At 46.4% G+C, this 19,221-nt stretch overlaps 1 protein-coding gene across 2 annotated transcripts in view; it reads left to right on the top strand.

The window, feature by feature from the left end:
- The first annotated feature begins 214 nt into the window (after positions 1–214).
- Positions 215–19,221, top strand: part of COL5A1 (collagen type V alpha 1 chain) — a 139,152-nt gene continuing 120,145 nt past the window's right edge. Inside the window, exon 1 of one of the 2 annotated variants that reach the window (XM_065853747.2) lies at positions 215–557. In XM_065853747.2, the coding sequence (XP_065709819.1) occupies positions 458–557 (100 nt within the window). In that variant the 5' untranslated portion in view covers positions 215–457. The remainder of the gene's footprint in view (positions 558–19,221) is intronic. The other variant, XM_065853746.2, reaches the window with a different exon arrangement.

Below are 19,221 nucleotides of genomic sequence, written 5' to 3' on the forward strand. Positions count from 1 at the left end.
ACTCCGGCTAATTCCTGTGGGGAAAGGGGAGGAAAAAAACCCCACCGTGTTTTTGGGTGGCTGTGCAGCGTTCAAACTTGCCGGGAGCGGGGCGGGGGGGGCGGGCGGCGGGGCCGGGCCGGGGGCCGCAGTGCTCGGCCGTGATTTGCTGCGCGGCTCCGAGATTGACAAACTCTTGCCTTTGGGTTTAAAAGGAGAGGAGGGAGGAAAGGGAAAAAAAAAAAGGGGTGGGGGGAGAGCAAGAAAAGTTTTTCGCTGCAGGAACAGGCAGGGGCCGGAGTGAGTGCGGCGGAGCCCCCAACAGCCCTCCGCCCGCCCCATGGCTTTATAAAGCGGCTGCTCTCCGGGGGGGGCTGGCGGGGGGGGTCTGAGCGGCTTTTCTTCACTTGTGTGTATATAGATATATAGTATTTCCCCCCCATCCCTTCCCCCCCAGTTGCCCCGTTTTTTGTGGACCATGGATACGCACACGCGGTGGAAAAGGCGCAGTTGGATACGGAGCTGGTTGGTACCCGCTGCGCTGGTGCTGCTGGGTGCCCTGTCCCCCGGCCGGGCAGGTAAGAGACCCCCCGAGTCCCCTCTCCATCCCCGGGACAGCGGGTCCCGGTTCCCGCGGGAGGGAGGAGGGTGGGGAGGGCCAGAGGGGGCTTTTGTACGGGGCAGAGCGTTTGTCTTTCCGTACTCACTGCATTCCGGAAAAAAAGAGGAAAGAAAACCACCACCCAGCCTCCTTTAGCTGCCCGAGTCTCTGAATGCCATTTGTCAGGGGGCCCGTAAAAGGGGAAAAAACTTAAAACAATACTTTATTCGCCTTCCTTAGAGCAGAGCAGCCTGTTGCTGAGCTTGGTTTTTTTTCTGGAGTAAAAGTCAGGATGTTTTTCTGGAGGCTCTAGGTCTTTGTATATCTGCCGATGTATGTAGAATATATATTTAGTGAACTGGAACTCTCTCCTCTTGCATAGTTCCTGCTCCTTGAGGAGAAGAAACTTTTTGTCCAGCAGTAATCTGCTCTCCCCTCCGCTCATCAGAGCGGCAGATCTCGCTCCACAAAAGCTTCTGCAGCCGCTTCTGCTGGGGACCCCAAGGCTCACTGTGTCCTCTCCTTGCCAGCCCCATTTTCCAGGGTTTCTCCCTAAAATTGTGGCTGTTGAGTGCAGCAAGAGGAAGCGCTCTGGAGTACCAGATGTTGCAGACATGCAGCCAGAAAACCCCTGGAATGTCATTTTTTTTACAGTTGTGCAGGAGTTGGGACTAAGCACTTTATTTCACCAAATGAACGTTTTAGCTTTGAGCATGTTCTGTTTTCCAAATGTCTGCGCGGCCCGGGTGGGCTGTGAAATGCCAGAGCAGGGCAGAGGAGACTTGTGGGACTGCTAGGAAACGTTTTTAGTGTGTTTTCTGAGTTGGTAGCAGACACATGGAGGTATTGGTGCTCTGAGGTCCCTTTATATTGTATTTGAAGGGCAAGGCTGAGAAATGGTTTGTTGGTGAAGCTGGCTTTGAAATCTGGAAAGCTGAAGTAGATGGAGTCGTGCAGGGTAACTTGAGAAACGGAGCCAGAAGTGCCCCGAAGAGCTGAGCTGTCTGGGACTCCACTTCCAGGCTGGATTTCTGTGTGCTCTGGGTGTTTTTTCCCTGGGAAGCCCAGGCAGTGGTGTTTGCAGGGCTGTTTGGGTGTTACCAGGACAAATGTGTGTGGGATTTTGCATACAGCAGTGTGATTGCAAATTACTCTGATTTCTAGGTTCTTAAAATGACCTTAAGGAAGAAAAAAGGTGGGCGTTAAGAGGAATGCTTTCATTAAGGGTTTGCTTGCGAAGTCAGAGCAAGATGGAAAATAAGTTGCTGTGCAATGAACAAAATGCCTCTAGAATATCTTTGCAGGAAAAGTTAACAGCAGGCTGCCCCAGGAGTGAGTGTTGGACTGCAAAGGTATCGGACTGTTGGAGCACTTTTCTGCCCAAAACACTGGTCTGATAGCTCATCTTGAGCTCCCTTTTTGGTGCAGTTTGTCAGGCTGCTCGGTTACTTTGTGTTAGTTGAAAAGTATTTATTACTGGGCTTGTCTCTTTCAAAAGAAAGATGTCAGTTTGTTAGTTTGTTTTCTTTTGTCCGTGCTAATATTTTAATGGTTTGGGGGCATCCTTAGGCGTTTTGCCTGTTGGGTACCCTTCAGGCAGTTCAGCAGACCAAGCTCCTTTTGAAGTTACCTGGGAAGTGTTCTGTGATTTTTGGGTCCAGCTGCAGGCACAGCTGGAGGGAGCGGAGGGCTGGCTGGAGCTGATGCTGCGGTGAGAGGCTGGAGAGCTTTTCTAGGGCCAGTGTGCTGTTCCAAGTAATGACTCTGGCAGTGAAAGGCTTTGAGTTTTCCTAATGAGCCTCCTAATAGGGCATAAAATGATTTGGAGGAGGGAGGAGTGAGATTGGAACTGGTGATGCCATTGACTAATACTCTTTATAGCTTTTCAAAATCTTTCTGGGTTCTTTGGTTTTATTTGGTTATTTCAGCTCAGATTGTTTGTTTCAATTCCATTTTAATCAGTTTCTCTGTATGGAGAGAGGTGAATCTCCTCTGTAACCTTCAGCAGCAGATCCATGGGGTGGCTCTAAAGAAGAGGGGAAGGACCCTCTCAGAGAGGGTTTCCAGAAAAAAGAAGCAGCAATGTTGAAGGACAGGAATTGAACAGCATCCGAACGGCCCTTCCAGCTCACATTTTCCCATATTTTACCAGATGATGTCACACACAAATCTAACCCACAGACAAAGCTGGAATCTGCCTCTGCTTTTACAAATCCCTGTGAAATTGAATCAGGTTTCTGGGTGAAAATTTTTGGAAGCAGCAGTTTCCTTCAGTGGTGGAGAGAAGTGTAATAAGAATACATAGCATGGCCTTTAAAAGAAATAAAAGTGCTGGAAATTATGAAGTATCCTGTTACCATCTGTTGCTTCTCTCCTTGGCTCTTCCCCAGCCATCTAGAATGAGCTAAAAAAAATAATAATCTTTATCCAACCAGTTAGAAGTGTTTTGTTTAATATTTTGCCAATCAAAAGTGTTGATATTGTTTTACAAGAAGAAATATGACTTTATAAGTCTGGAATTGATGGCAGATCAGATTTCCAGTGTAAAGCCTGGATTATGCTGTCAATGTATTGCCAGATTGGAACAGGACTTTGTAAGTTAAAAGCACCCAGCTGTTGGACATGCCCTGTCCAGGCAATGCAGAGACGTTCAGCTGGTGTAATATATTATTCTCCTATGTAAACTGGGGTCAAGGTGACAAATCTTTGCTGTGTTGGATGCTGGAGCTGGTTTCAAACTCATGGTTGAGGAGCTGGTTCTGCCGGCTCCCACCAAAGCTCTTGGGAACTTTGGCTCTTCAGTCCGTGTTGTAGTGTTGTCTGGGCACTGATTTGTTGGGGATTGGAAAAATCCCATTTCATCTCTGGTCTTTAGGGGCAGCTCTAAGGCAAAAACTGCTGAAGAGATGCTGGTTTGTGGTGTGCAAAGAGGGATGACAGCGTGGACATGCACCACTAATGCAGAGGCAGTTGTGTGAAGTATCATTTAGAGGAGGATTTTAAGTAGTCAGAGTTTTCTCTGGACTTCAGAAAATAAATCTGTGGGAGTACTTTCCAGGAAACTGCTCTTCAGTCTGAGGTTTTTTTTTTCTTCTATAGAGTGTAAAGCAAATTGGCAATTAAATGATTTTGACAATCACTTTTTCTACCTTTTGTCTTACACTCTGATTCTTGGATGTGCCCATCCTGTGCTATGGGGATGCTGGGGCTGCGTGGATGATGGACACCAATATCTCTGCCTAAACATGGAAGTCTATGCTTGGAAAAACTGCACAGAGCAATAGTGCTGGGAATGCTTCCACATGAGCAGATTGAGGATGAGGGTGGTTGGTTGGACGGCAGCAAACACTGCGGGTGCAGAGATGGATCTCAGACCATGTTCAAACAAATGGTTTGTGTGTCACAGGTGGGGCTGTTTGCCCTTAGAGGACTCCCCAAGGGGGAGTTGGAACCCATTGGGCTTGCTGGTTGGTACTGGTATATTAGACAGTGAGGACCAGACTATGCATGATGTGGTTTGGGATGGAGGTGCCTGGGTCTGGAGTGATTTTGGGAAGACCAAGTGCATTTGGAGCTTGTGCTCTGCTGCCACATGAACTGACTCTGAAGTGTAACAGCCCCTAAGACGGGGGAAATCCCTGCTGCATTGAGTATAAATCTGACACTTCATGGTTGTACACACTTGCCTGTGTTTGCTCTTGCCTGGTTTATTCAGCAGGAGTCTTACCCTTGGGAAGCAGCTATCATTCCATGAAATGAATTATTTTGCAGAGAAAAAGGTTAAGATGTTATTTGGGTTCTGTTGAAGACATGATTATAACTTTTCAATACTTAGATTTTTGGTAAATGGAAACTGCTGTTTAAAATGAGAGAAGAATTGTCTGGGAAATAAACTGGGAATGAACTACGAAACACACCCCAGGCTTTATTCAGGCAGAGGAAGGCTCCTTCCACTCTTCATTCCATGCTCTTATTCACCGTAGACTTTTAGGAAAGCCCTGACTACTGCAGGTCTGATGCTGTTGAGGATATTTTGGGACTGCTGAGGCCTGAAACAGTCATCTGCTGGAATTGGGTCAAATTTAAGATCTGCAGGATTTGTCCCACATTAAAGCCCATGTCACCACAAAGGCATGTGCACACGAGTTCTGCTACTGGAGTTCAGATTGATAATCTGTTTTCCCTGCGCTTTGTAGGTCCTTGACTTTCAGCTGCTTTTAGTATGGAATGTGACCATCTATCTTGCATACAGGAGATTTTTTTGGAAGGGAAATCCTTCCAGGTGGATGCTGTCTTGTGCTTTCTGCTCATATCTGTATCAGGAAGCAGTATTATTGCTGGAGTTTGGCTGTTCCCCTTTGCGGAGCACCCATCAGCAAGGCAGAGTGGTGTCCTGTGCTAGCAGTTTCGTTGGTGTGGGTGCAAATCTTTGACCAAGGCAAGCAGAATACAATCTTCAGACCCTTAAGATTTGTTTTCTGCCTCCTGGTGTTGCCTGTTACCTACTTACACCTTCACTGTTGTTAATCCTGGTGGTCCATTCCCTCTTTGCCTGCCTGACTTGATAGAGGTTCCTGGCACTGTCTTTTCCAGCTGCAGCCTGGCCTTGTTGTATATCAACTATATTCTTCTTACTAGCTAGATTGAAGTTTATCTGATAGGTTCTGTGTTTGCAAGCTGACAGTTTTTCTTAAAAACTAAATAAACCTTTGTGTGAAACAAAAGCCCTGTGTGGGAAGGATGAGCAAAACCGGGGTGAGAAAAAGAGTTGAGACATGAATGAATGGAAAAATTTTCCTAAAATCTAATGTTATATGGAAAAAACTTAGGTTGGCAACATGGTGTAATTAACCACTGGGTTACTTGGCAAGTTTCAAGGCTCTTGAAATGAAGCCTAGCACTGAGTGAGCCGTCCAAATGATGCCGTGGTTTCTCTGTGGATGTGTCTGGAAAAATCTGTAGAACTAAAATAAACAAATGGAGGAGCTACACAAAAGGCATTTTTGAGGTTGGTTGCTCCGAGTCTGGGCTCTTTGTTTCTCCAGAAGGCAACAGGATTCTTCGCATCATCTGGAAGCTTTCACAATGTTGAGAGATGTCATCTTTTGAAACTGGGAAAGTGGTATTAATGTATTTATAATGCCAGAGTTTTCCTTCAGGATTGTGTAAGGAGCTGCAGAGAAGGATATTTCTGGGATTGAATGAGTGACATGAGCTACATCAGTGCTTGTTCTGAGCTCTGCTGCGGACTTTGTCCCAGCCCTTGGACAAGTCAGTCCCTGTGCTTCCCATGCCCAGGGGTCTGATCCTGCCTCCCTGTATGGAACCTGGCATCGAGGTGTTGCTTTAAAACAAATTGAATGTTAATGTACTGACAAGATGTGTGTTTTCAAGCACTGAAGTGGCCCAAGAGTCTCTTCATCCTCGTGCCTCAGGTTATGTCAGTGGTTGTGGTCTGGGAGTTCTCTACTTTAGAAGTACTTTTCCTCTCTGGGATGGTGTTTTCGTGTCTACCAACATGAGTTCCTCACGCCGCAAATCCAGAAGGATATTTGGATTTTTATCTTTAGATTTGGACAGTGTTCTTGCAGATTATATGATGAGGTACAATCCAGACCACCATGCTATTGTATTGACTACTCTCAGAACACTTTGAAGCGTCAGATCTAAAATTAAATCTGAAGCAGGCAGGAGGTCTCTTAAACAGCCACACACATTTCAGTTCACTGGGAAGACACCCATGGGGAAGGTGGAGGGATGCACATGGAGGTGCTGGGTGTCCCTGTGGGATTTTGTGAGCAGGAACAGGTCAGGAAAGCTGCTGTTGGTCTGTCTTTTTGCTGGCTCTGGGGTGGGGACATTGAGCTGTTTTGCTACTGTAAGAAAGCAATTCCACTGTATTTTGTTGCTAAGCGGTCTGTCCTTACCCAGGCCATGGGCTTGGTGCATTCATCCCAATGGGTTTGGTTTGATTTATGAGAAGCCTCCCATGCCCAATACCATATTCCTCGTGATGCTCAGCTCTGCTGTTCTGGTTTCACCAGAGTTTGAAGGCCAAACCTTAATCTTGCTGGGTTTGGGGCAACTTTTCCATGGGTCTGAACAGTGTCTGGATGTCACCCAGAGGAGCTGGGCGCCCTGTTTGCCTAGTGAGGGATGGGCTGTGTATTTGGGGGACCTCTCTTTCTCTTTAGGAAGCTGCAGCTTACTGAAGACCTGGATGATCTGCATACATAGCTTAAGTGCAGCTAAATCTTGCTGTTATCTTCGGGTGACCCTGGATGCCACCCCTGCCTGGCTCAAGCTGTGCATCTGCAGCCAGGGAGATGTTAATTCTTTCAGAGTAAATAAAGTAATAAGTTTCTTCCTGGCTTGGATTTTAAGCAGACTGTTTAAAGCCCTTTTCTTTCCTCCCCTTTCTGCTTTTCACTGCTGTAACTTGCAAAGGACAGGGGAGTTTGCTTCTCTGCTGGAGATGCTGTGAGGTTGATCGAGGGGGGAGCTTCTAGAGAAGAGGGGTCACTAAGGGTCTGCTGGAGTCCCTGCTGGAAGGGACCGTCAGGCAGTTTAAGTGATCACATTTAGTGTTTCATTTGCATGTCAGCTGGAGTTTCTATTTTTTGAACGTGGATATACAGGAAAGAGCTGTGCTTTGGTGAGCTCATGGATCCTCACCCAGAGCCTCGCTGGCCTCTTTTCCTCTGCTTCTCCTTCCTCCTCCCCCATTTTTTTTTGGTTTCCAAGACAATACTTAAGTAAGAATTCATTGCAGCTGAATTCCTGGAGATGACACTGCCAGTTTCCCAGGATCTCTTGTACTCCTGCAGCATTTTACACAGTGATTTTTTTAGAATTTATTATTTTTTTGTGGTGCGGCTCCTTGAGCTGCACCCCCTCAAATACGAATCAAGCAGTGGGTTTGTGTGGTCTTTGAGAGGGCTCATTCTAGATGTGCCGGAATGAGATATCTGCTCTGTGTGCTCTTGTCTGCTGCGGGGTAGAGATTCGGTCTGAGGGCTGCAGTTCACCAGCTGAAGAATGAGCGCATTGTTTGTATGCCCTTATTTCCAGCTTGCACCATTAAAAGTGAATAGAAAGGTCAAGGAGATGAGTCACTGTGAATACAAGTGTCATTCTGCTCAGAAGAAATGGAAAGAGAAAAAGTTTCCAAGCCAGGTGTTTCAGTGGGTGCCAAACTGCTCTGTTTCACTGTACTTTTGGGGAGTTACGAGAGTAAATCTCAGCGGAGATCTGAAGTGTTCAGGCACCCAAGAGTTAGCAAGGGGCTGGGGTTTGGCAATTGCAGTTGCTGGGGCTCCAATGGTGGCTACTGATGCAGGCTGTGTGCAGAAATTCAGGGTAATTTTTTGGAAGTGTTTGGCTTATTTTTGCAGGTGTTTTGCAAAACAAACAGCTGGAGCTTGTAGGGTTAATATGCTCTTTTTCTCAGCCTATTTGTATACCCAGAAGAAAATGTCTCCTCCAAATTAATGTGGAAGCTCCCAGTATGAGGTTCTTAGTGATATGGTTTAGTGCTAGAGTTAGGTTAGGCTATGGTTGGACTCAGTGATCCTGAGGGTCTCTTCCAACTGAAATGGTTCTGTGATTCTATGATTTTAATGCTCAGCCAGGCCACTTTCCTCCAGCTCTTACAACAAGGGTAGGAGCGTTGTGAAGGTGCTATCATGGGACAGCATTATCTCTTGAAATGTTGCTGAGACAACCATGCACCTTGAGCAATGGGTCCCAGCTTGGTTTCTGCCCCATCCTGAGGAAAGGAGCTGCAGTTGCACCCAGTTGTAAATCAAGGTGGTTTTTAATTTCCTGCCCAAAAGCTTCATTCCACAAGTCCCAGGTTAACCACCCTGGCAGAGTGCTGAGAATAGAAATGTGGCTCATGGGTTGCACGTGTGGAAGAGGGGAGCAGTGTGAGCTATGGATGGGTTAATGCCAAGTGGGTGGGATAGGATGGGGGAGTTAGAGTTTTCCTTTAATTGATACTGCTGGGGTAATTTCAATAAAACAGCAGTGGTGGCTGGGAGGCCAGAAAACAGAAGCCAGTTCAGGAGTTGTTTATGCACTTTTTAATGGGGTAGAGTTTCTTTAAGTCGTGGGCTCCTGAACCTGTGGGTTTCCTTTTTCACGTGTCTGAAACACCTTCCTTTGGGGTTATCAGCATTTTGGCTAATTGCTTTTTGCTGCTTTGGAAAGGAAACATCCCCAGTGCATTGGAGGGGGTGTGCTGCAGCAGACACCCCTGCACATTGTCTAGCACTGCTTTGGTATTTTGGCAGAACATGAATCCTTAGCGACAACACATAGAAATATTTACATTTTTGATCTCTAGCCATTGGATTTTTCTGTTCTGAAATCATTCCTCCAGCATAAAACAGATATTCCTCCAAAAAACTAACTACAGCTTTAGAATCTTGATTTATCCTCCCCACATCAAAATACACCTTCAGTAGAACATTAAACCAGTTATTTTTCTTGCACACCTAATGCAAGACCATTCCCGTGAACAACTTGCAGATGAATTTGCCAGTATAGCTTTGATCCAAGGTGACTGAATATACAACACAAATTCCGATTGGTATCAAGTGAATGGGAACTGGGACTCATTTGCTAATGATGCAACAGAGCGATGCTGGCCAAGGATGGGAGGTGATGGTTTGTAGCTCATGTGCATGGGAGGGCTGTTTCCCCTGAAAGATACAAGTCTGTCCACCCCCCCAATTACAGCGTCTGCTCCCTGACCGTGGGCTGCTCAGTGTCTCATCTTGGAAAGCTGCTGATTCCTTGAAGGGTAAGGACTGCTCGCCTGCAGCCCTGCGGATGCTTTTCTTGATGAGGCTGGTGTTTTTTCCTCTTGATCCCGTTGGGGGATTCTGCTTTTTGTAACAGGGAGGGCAGATCACTAAGAATCTCCTCGTGGTTTCTGTGCTCCAGAAGCGATGCGAGGGTTGGGAGGAGGAAGCAGCTTTTGTCCTGGTTGCTCCCTCTGGCACACGCTGGCAAGTGCTCATATAGGAAAACTGCTCGGAATGTTCTCTCGTAAGGGTTTGCAGGGATCGGGAGAGGCACATTATCACGTCTTGTACACTTCGGGAGAAAGTCTCTCACTCTGCCTCTCTCAAATGTTTAAATGAAAACAATCTGTCTTTCTGCAACTGCTGGGTGCTTTCCCTGCTGACCTCAGGAGCTGGGACTGGGAGGAGGAGCAAACCCAGCCCCCAGTGCTTATAACTGGCTCTGGCTTTTTTTTTTTAAGCTTCAGTCTTGCTTCCCTGCAGGATGCGAAACACAAGAAAACAATAAGGGCCATATCTGCTCTGGAAACATCAATTTTCCCAGTGCTCTGTAATTAAAGAGCTATATCAGGAAGCGGCAAAGCCTTTATGTACTGGAGGCTATTGTCTTTACAGGACTATGTATAGAAAAGGCTTAACCTTTCTGCCAGGGCTGGCATGGAGGGTTAAGCCCTCTGCAGTGTCTCACCGTACTTTTATTTTCCGACCACAGACGCATTCCCACAGCAGGGTCTGACACCGAGATGCTCCCTATGAGCAGAGCTGAGAATTGAGTGCTGGGCAGGGGGCTGGGATGTGACTCCTGCTGACCTTGGGACTTTAGGCAGCCAAGTAGCACAGCACCATCAGGACTAAATCACAAAACCACCCTTCATCTCTTTTTCTTTTTACCGCTGCTTTTGTCTTGCTGCCTTCATTGCCTACAGGCCTGCATTTTTTTGGCAATTTATGAAGCATTTTACAGTGCCGCTTGGGATTCAGCCTAGGAAAATGCAGTGTGATTGCTCGTGGCAATGGGGAACATTGGATAACACCAAGCCCACTGAGATTTTTCCTATGAAATATGGACCAGGACCAAAACCGGAGCTTGTTTTGGGTGTGGAAATGTCTGTAAAAAGCTTTAGGTTCCTCATTTGAAAGTGCTTAAAAAACTTACACCAATAAACTTAGAGATGCTCTGAAACTTTGAGAGTCAGAACATCAGTTAAAGATGTTCTGTACACCCAGAGTAACCCAGCGTGATTCCCTCCCGGCGGCTCCCTTCTCCAAAGCCTTGGCCAGACAAGCCGGGGCCCTCCTTGCCCTGGGGACACTCATCCCAAATAATGAACAGCCGTGCTGCTAAAATGAGCACCATTTCTGCAAGCCTGGAAGGAGCTGAGTCTCTGCTGCTTGAGCAGATCTGGCCAATTTGTGGCCTGGGATGAAGCTTTTTATGGATGAAGCTGAAACATCTGGTTTTGGGGGAGGGAAAATGTGCCACATCTTTGCTTGAGCTCATATGGCCCCTGAGGAACCTGGGTGGGGTTTGGGGCCCCATATACCTGCCCTGTTGTGACTTGTGAGGTTAAGTTGGTTATTTTTCTGATGGTGGCAAAGTGCCCAGCCCTGGATTATCTTATAGGAAATTTTAGTCAATGAAAGGCTGAAAATAGATGTGGGAGATGAGGGGGAGCTTCTATGAAATTGGAATGGGTTCTCTCATGCTGAGGGACAAAAGCTGCAGATGTATTTGAGGGGACAGATCTGTTTTAAGACTTTTTCTCTCTATTTTAGTGAGCAATTAATGGTAGTGGAAGGGGGTGTTAATACAGGCAGGTGTGTCATGCCTGTGTAATGTCAGTTGACATGGGATTAAATAAGGCAAGTGGAAAATGCTTCTAGGAAGTAAAGTCTAGTGAGAAATAATAATCGGAGGGCTTGGGAGGTGAAACAGCCTGCTCTAGACAAGCCCCAATCCTCATCTGTGCCCCTGGAGACCTGCCAGGCGACGGATCAGCAGTTGGGAAGGAAGCGGCACACTTGGCACAGGGAGGCTTTGCTGGGCTGAGCATCCTGCAGCGCTGGGTGAGCAGCTCCGTGTCACGGCACTCGGTGTCACTGCTCTCCAAAGTGTCCTGGCACATACAAAGCCTCCCAGAGCGAGCAGAGGAGGGGATGGATGTGGGGCAGGAGCTGCCCTGTCCGTCCCTCTTGCGGGGGAGGCACTGGGGCAATGAATGCTGCACCAAGGTTTGGGTGGGAAAAGCAGAAACCCTGTTCCCTTGTAGTGAGGGCTGCGGTAGGGTTATTTTAGATATTTGCACAAGCAAGAGAGTTGAGGCTGGTGATGGGAGGAAGATGTGATGTGTGCACTGCAACTGCTGCCTTGGTGGAGCCTTTTCATAGACCCTGGTCAGTCCTGGTTAGCGTTAAACTCCAGTTTCATGTCACCAACTTTAAACTAGGTTGTGGCTGATTTGGTGGTGGTGGTGAACTTGACCCACAATATCCTGTTTCAATGTGCAATGATTCTATTTATCTATGTATGTAGCAATGGACTTGAAACTGGAGCTTCTCTCTGTGTCCTGGTGGCTTTTGGCAGGAGGAACCAGGGTGGCACTGGAAAAGGGCAGAGTCCTTTCCAAACTCCTGTGTGTTTGTCTTGTATGCGGCTGATGTTATTTCTAGGATGTCTGCCTCAATGTCAAAGGGAATGTCTCTTCCCTTCTTCTTGCTCTGGAAATATCTCAAGCATGTTAATGAAGGAGAGAGGACGTACTGTAAGTGACCTCTTTGCACTTTTGTAAGGACAAATTTGTTTTCCTGTAGCCATGCAAAGTCTGTCTTCCATTTGAGTAACAAATGAGGGCATATAAAATGTACACAGATTACTTTTAAGCTATTGTGTATACCCCAGTACAAAGTACTTTATATATTGCTTACTTTAGTGATGGAGAGAATATCAAGCATGCTTCATGTATAAATCAGTCTTCTCAAAATATACTGATAGCTCTTGTATTTGCTTTGTCTCCAGTTTCCCAAATATTTTCGTAGTTCATTTGGCCGCTTCCACTACTCAGCACGCCTTTTGCTCATCTGTATGATGAGCGGTGCTGGGCTGCCGCACCTGTCTGCATGGATTGATGCCTTGATGTGTCATTTACCTTCTTTCTCTATATGTAAAAATACCAGACATTACTTATGCACATTCACGAGTGGATGCACAAATGATTGGAAGTGTCAGCATGCACTTTTCCAGATGGTGGATGTGTGTTCCTTACTTCATTTATTTCAAATGTCAAACTCAATGAAATTAATTACTACCGGACTTGAACCGAAGTGACAGAGTGATTCTTGTCTCCATTTCAGCAGTGTGGGGCGAAGCTGCAGACTCCATAGCAGCAACAACCTTCAGGAGCTGAAATGTAATTAATAAGCTGTGACTCCAAACAATGTAAAGATTGGGGTTTGCAGCAGGATGACCAGTCTTTATCTGGTTTTGTGGGGAAAGCTGAGTTTGGTCTTGGCAGGGAGGGCTGTCTCATGGGGAAGAACCACTCAGTGAGCGAGATTAACTTTGTTTTGGGTTTCTTCTGCATGGCACGAATGCAGCAGTTTGCCTGGGGATTGCTGTGCTCTTGTCCCATGTGTGATTGCAGTGCTGGTGTCCCAGTGCTTGGGCATCTCGTGGCACTTCAGTAAGCTCTGTTTCCACCTCTGTTCTATTGCCCTTCTGTTGATCTGCAGGAGGATGCTGGTGTTTTGTTTGTTTTATTTGCACAATGTCTTTAAGTTCTTAGGCTATTTGGGGATGGGAGTTGTAGAAATTGGGAGGGTTGTGGAGAAGCTGCTCTGCTCAGATGCTGGCAAAGCCCCAGGGATGGGTGCTGGGTTAGGGTGCCCAAGTTAGGGCAATGAAGGACTGAACGTCTCTCAATGAAAGCTCTGAGCTCTTGGCATTTTCAGCAGCTGGCTTGGATGAGTCTCAAGACAGTCCTGTTGAAATCGGAGCAATAACAGAAGACCCGTTTATGTTGTCTTTCCCTCCCGTGGTCTGTTTGCATCCTGGCTGTCCCGGCTCTGGGAACTGCGCAGAGCTCCAGGGACTTGCTCGCTATTTCGTGTTGGCCCCGGGTCAGAGGCTGAGCTGAGAGGCTTTGTTTAGAGCCTTTGAAATGCATCCACAATTACTGTTTCTGTGTTCTGTGTCCACCCTGCGTTTTGCTTTGTATAGAAATAGCATGTCCTTGTAAGGGTTTTTCTAGGTAATTACTTCTAATAATCCTTTACATTTCTCAAATACCCTTGTTCATGTTTTCAAGAACATACTTTGTATAATAGCAATTATTTAAGCAGATTGCCGGTTTGCCGTTTACCTCAGGGAAACAGCTGTTATCAGAGTTTTTTCTAACTATGCCTAATTAAGGATTCCCCCATTTTTAACCTCGTGTGCCTCTCTGGCTGTTATCTGGGCCTGACATTCCCTTCCTTAGTGGCCGCTTCTTCCAGCCTCTCTCCCAACACTGTTTGCGAGCCCTCCCTTTTCTGCCATACCCGGAAAAATAAACAGCCCGGTCTCCTTTTGCCCTCTATTGTTCCTCCCTTTTGTGTTAAGTACAGTAATGCCTCTGAGCTCCCCCAGGGCTCCTGCGTTCCCAAGCCTCCCCATCCCTCTCACAAAGAACCTCTTTTCTCTCACCCTTCTGGGTGTTGGAGCTCTGCAAATACGCACCAGCGACCCTTTGCTCTGTATGAAAATAGCCCCTGCCTTTTTGTAGCTGTCACTTATTTTTGTTCCTTTAATTAGACTTGATCCTGCTTGTATTTTTTTCTTTCTGTTGACCTTTCTTTTTAGCGCAGCAAGTAAGTTTTTTGAGAGGTTTTTTTCGACTCCCTTTCTACCTGTGCGTACCCAGCTGTGCTGGCTCACGCGGTTCTTCTCTCTTTGGGTTGAGCTGGAAGGAACTTTAATTGCAAGGCTCCAAAATGTCCCAAATATTTCCTACTTCTGTTGTGTAAGGTTCCCCTGGGATGGGACTGCACACTTGTAGTTCAGTTTATCCTTCCATCTGCTTTTGCCTAAAGCTGGCAGCTATTTGTGTGACTCCCTCAAATACTTGTCTCTGTGGGTATTTTAGTGCTGTTGTTATAATTGAATCTGAAATACTCTTGCTCGGTGTTATCTTCATTCATCCTGGCTGGCTGCTTTTTGAGGACGTGTCCAAACAAAGGACCTGGTAACTTATGTGCTGACTGTCATGTTGAGATTGTGGTTCATCTGTGTGTAGGAGGAGGATCTTCACTTGCATCAATTTGCCCAGTACTGTTAGGATTTCGGTGGAGTGATGCTGATTTTATGCCACACGAGGATCTGCTCTGTGGTACCCTGGTTATGCATAGCTAAGCTATGTTCCTATCTCATCACTATCTCATTAATCAAAATCCCTCTTCTGCTGCTGGTCGAAGCTCTGGCTCTTGCACAGGCACAAACTTATGTGGGAGAACACTTCCAACTCAGTTTTCAGTGACTGCCTGGGAGTGCAGGCAGGAGCAGCATCCCTCACCCACCTGATGACACCTGTGTTGTCCCCAGCTGTACCACTGCTTGTCCTATCGGTCAGCTTGTTAGGACATCTCTGCGGATCCACCTTCATCCCCTGCTGAAGCTATTGCCTCCTCTTCTCTCTGCCTGTGACTCTTCAGCTGGCTGTCCTGCTTGGTACCTCTGAGGGCTGTTGCCACAGGGTGCAGGTGAGATTTAAGTCTGCAATATTACAGTGTAATTCAGCAATATTTCCAAATGCTTCCCTGGGGGTCAGCTGTCCCTCCAGAGCATCCTTGAATACCCCTTTGCTTCGCAAAGGGCTCTTCTGTTCTGGTACTTTTGCCTAAATGATGCTTTTATTTCTCCGAGTGCAAAGGTGTGCTTGGCACGGGGGGATCTGTGCCTATGCAGTTTAACCTTGGTGGTTTTTGCAGTCGAAAGAAGCCACTTTGAGATGCTGTGCAATTCCTCCAGGAGAGAGAAATGTGAGGAGGAACAAGGGTGATAAGAACACTTTAACTGTGAGGACATGGGTGCTGGTTCTGCTCGCAGCTCCGGAATGGAGCGAACTCACCCAGGGATGGGTGATGGAGTTGGGAAGGAGGTGAGAAGTGGTACCTGGTGTGCTTTGATTGAGAAAGCAGGTGCGTTTCTTACCAGATCTTGATTTATGAAATGGAAAGAAGCAAACATAGTTGTGCGTACATGGGGGTGGAGGGGCTGCCTGGCTGGGCTGTGTGTGGATGGAGCGGCCGACAGCTGCTTTTGGTGACAGCACCAGCGGATTCCTGCCCGGTGAGCCCATCTGCTCCAAACAGCTCGGGGTCTTGTTCAAAACTGTTAAAGGGCAATAGGGCCAAGTTAGTTGTCATCCTCATAGGATGCCCAACACATCACTACGGAGGGGCTGCTGAATGGTCTGGGACTTGAGACAGGTTCTTGTGCATGTGCTTGGTGGGGAGGTTACGATGTGTTTGGGACTGAATAGTAGTGGCAGAAGAAAAGAATCCAGTTTAAGGCTTATAAAGCACTTGTGTAATTAACATTTAATGTCTAACATAGGTGATTAAGGGGAAGTTTATTGGTTGGTCAGGTCAGTATGGTCTGAAGTTCAGAGCTGCAGATGAGCTGTCTCTTCATCTCTCACTGACTCCTGTGCTTGCTCAAGGGCACTTGTGTTATTCATCTGCTTATAGTAAAGGAAGAAAATAAATTTAACAAGAATTGTGAGCCTTTAAAGCAAATAATTTAAAACAAAGAGGATAAAGTCAAGGTAACTATCTTATGCTACAGAGAGGATGGTTTTAAAAGTGGTTAATATGTCAGAGTATTGATTTGTGCTGCTTTTTGCTCATCTGTGTGTGTTTTGTGGGGGGGTTTTGTTTGCCTTTTTTTTACCTGCTGCATTTTTTTCCCCCCTTCGGAAGGGTGAGAATGATGTGGGCTCTGCTTGTGCTGTAGTTTAGGGCCATAAGTAGAGCACGTGTCAACACCAGCTACGTTTAGCCTGGCTATGCTGGATCAATCGCTTTTAACCCGAAAGGATTTCAGGGGCTGCAGAGCTGAGTGCAGGAGCCAAGTGTCTCACCCTTGGAGCTTGGGGCACTGACTTGGTTGCTGGAGGTGCCAGAGGTTGCTGTGTTAGAACTTGTCAGGTGTCTCTCTATGCTGTGATTGCGTTGCTCAACATCATGTAAATGAATGCTGCTTGTGTTATGTTCTTACATTTATCTTTTGATTACCCATCTCTTAGGGACAGATTCTGCCAGCCGTATCATCTTACCTTGTTAAGTAAATTGTCACGAAACACACTGGGATTGTTTGAAAGCAAAGTAATATATTATTCCTCAGTGGGAATAGGGCCTGGCAGAGTGATGCAGAGTGTATGGCTGTGCTGGGCTTCTGCAGAAAACCTCAGCTCCGCTAAGGCGTTTGATTTACAAAGCTGCAATTTGAGTGTTTGCCTTTGAAGAATTAAGTAATCTGGTGGAAAACTGGCTCTTCAGGCTTGGCAAAAAAAAATCAAACAAAAAAAGCCCAGCTTTTAGTGGCCGGTGTATCAAGGTGTTGTTCTTCTGCACTTCATTGGCTTTAAATGGAGTCTGTGTAGCTGTCTGGGATTTCTGTCCTGGAAACTCGGAACAATATCAGAAGGATTTGTTCCTTGATAAAAGTCTGAATTCCATTCCGATTTTGGCACCATTTTAGGTTGGGGGACATCAGGAGGGTGGCCCTGCAGTGGAATTAATCTTCCAGCATCTATTTAATTTCTTTTCTGAGGTGCAAGGAATCCATTTTGATCTGAAATGCAAAGAAAAGTCTGTATTTGTGATTTAAAATTGCATTTCACTGCTGCTGGCAGCGAGACTCAATTTCCTTCATCTTTGATCTTTCTTTAGAGCAGCACCAAGGTTTTGTTTCACGTTTGCTGTTGTATCTGACCTCTGGTAGAGCTCTGAAATAGCTCAGATCTGGATGAATCACCACTCTTTACACTGAGTCCCTATGTGGCTTCCTCCTTTATTGTTTGGACTGCTAACTCCCCCAAATGCATCCCCTTGGGTTTATGCACTACATGAACTATGATCTGAAGAGCAAGTTTACTGGCAACCAGGGAGGTGGAAACATTGAAGAAGGACAATATCTCGCTGGGCTTCCCTCCCCATGACTGAAAAGGCAGGGAAAATAAAACATGGTGGGTATTGCTGCTGAAAGTGCCAAGAGTGGGCCAAGCATCTCTGCAAAAAAAACATGAAAGAAAAGACGCTAATCCCACCGGTTCCCTTTGCCAGGAGCGCACACGTGCCATTCTTTGTATTGCCCTGCTTGTTTGGTGCTTTTATTTGTTTTTCCAGCCTGGGAATGAGGATTTGCCCAGCTGTCGAGAGCAGGCAATGGTGCTTTGAAGCACTCAGCATCCTCCTGCTGGGTCCGACTGCCGCTGCCCGCAGCTGTGCCAAACAGCTCAGCCCTCTGCCAAGCTCCTTTTTAATGTCACCTAAGTGAGCTGGTTGCAGCTAAGAAGCCAGAAGCATCATTTCCTGAAAGCGCTTAGAGTATATATACATTAGGATATGGAAAGCGTGGTCATAGCAGTCTGCAAATATTACAAGCCTGACTGATCAAAGTTGCGATTGAGCTCTTTAAACCTCCGAGAATGATTAAGAGGTTGTGCCATGAACCAGTTCCAGGCAACTGGAATTAAGGTTGAGACTGGAAGGGACCTCTACCAGATGCCGAAGCACAGCAAGGTTGGGTTTGTTTGGGGTTTACAGAGCTGCTGAAATACAAAGCCCATTTCTTACCTCCAGAAAGAAATGCAACACCGGTCACCACACTGGCTGAATATTGCATAAGGAGATTTTCAGTTGCTTCTATTCATTAGCTGAAGAGGAATCGGTAGAGCAAAATATATTTTCATATTTTTTTTATTGGCGCTTCGGGACTGGTTCACAGGAAGGTTACCCAATAGTTATTATCTACCTTTTCACTAGAAGGGAGCACTAATTGCTTTCTTGCTTGAGTTAAATGGGTTTGCAGCAATTCAAGTTCTTCAGTGAATGCAAATACCGGGGGTCACTTTTTTATCAGGCTCCCCAGGAACATCTTGCACAGACACTTGTGTTTGATAAAGCAACCAGTGATAAGGTACCTCCTTATTGTGAAGGCAGCACCTTCCAAAAGCAACTTCTTCTGGCTTTTTCCTCTCTTTGCATCTGCCCTGGGGGTGGAAAGATCAACAGGGACGGGTGAGAAATTTTTCTTACTGCTCTAACTTAGCTTTATGGCCCCAAACAGCTCCATTTCTGCTCTTTCTCAGCCATGCTCTGATGGATTGTCTTGCTTTCAGTAACTTGGATCCCAGCTCAAAAGGCCTCGGGAGCACAATAAAACTGTGAGAAGAGAGAAGGAAAAAGAGATTCAGCAAGTGACTATGTATATCAGCCGGTGGCATCATGTGGCTGTGGGGGGCTTGTGTTTCTCTCTTTTCTATGCCAAGTGGATTATTTCTACCTACACTATTGTTGTGTGCCATGGTAGGATGTTAGCACTGAGGTCTGCTTTGCTGAGTTGTCTGTGTGCGTTCAGGGCAAGGCTGATCCCAAAAGCAAATATGTAAAGCAGAGATGCATGGAAGTGGCTCATCCAGTGTCAAAGCACAGTGTTGGCGTTGGAGCTGAGAAAGAACCAGATGCTAGTTGGCATTTTTTCTGGGAGACCTCTTACCCTTTGCCCATCTATTTTCTATTTCCCCAGCCACACAGGCAGCTGGGGGCAGATGCTGTCCCTTCTCCATCCCCTCA

Source organism: Patagioenas fasciata, chromosome 20 (genome assembly GCF_037038585.1).
Source record: "Patagioenas fasciata isolate bPatFas1 chromosome 20, bPatFas1.hap1, whole genome shotgun sequence".
NCBI lineage: Eukaryota > Metazoa > Chordata > Aves > Columbiformes > Columbidae > Patagioenas > Patagioenas fasciata.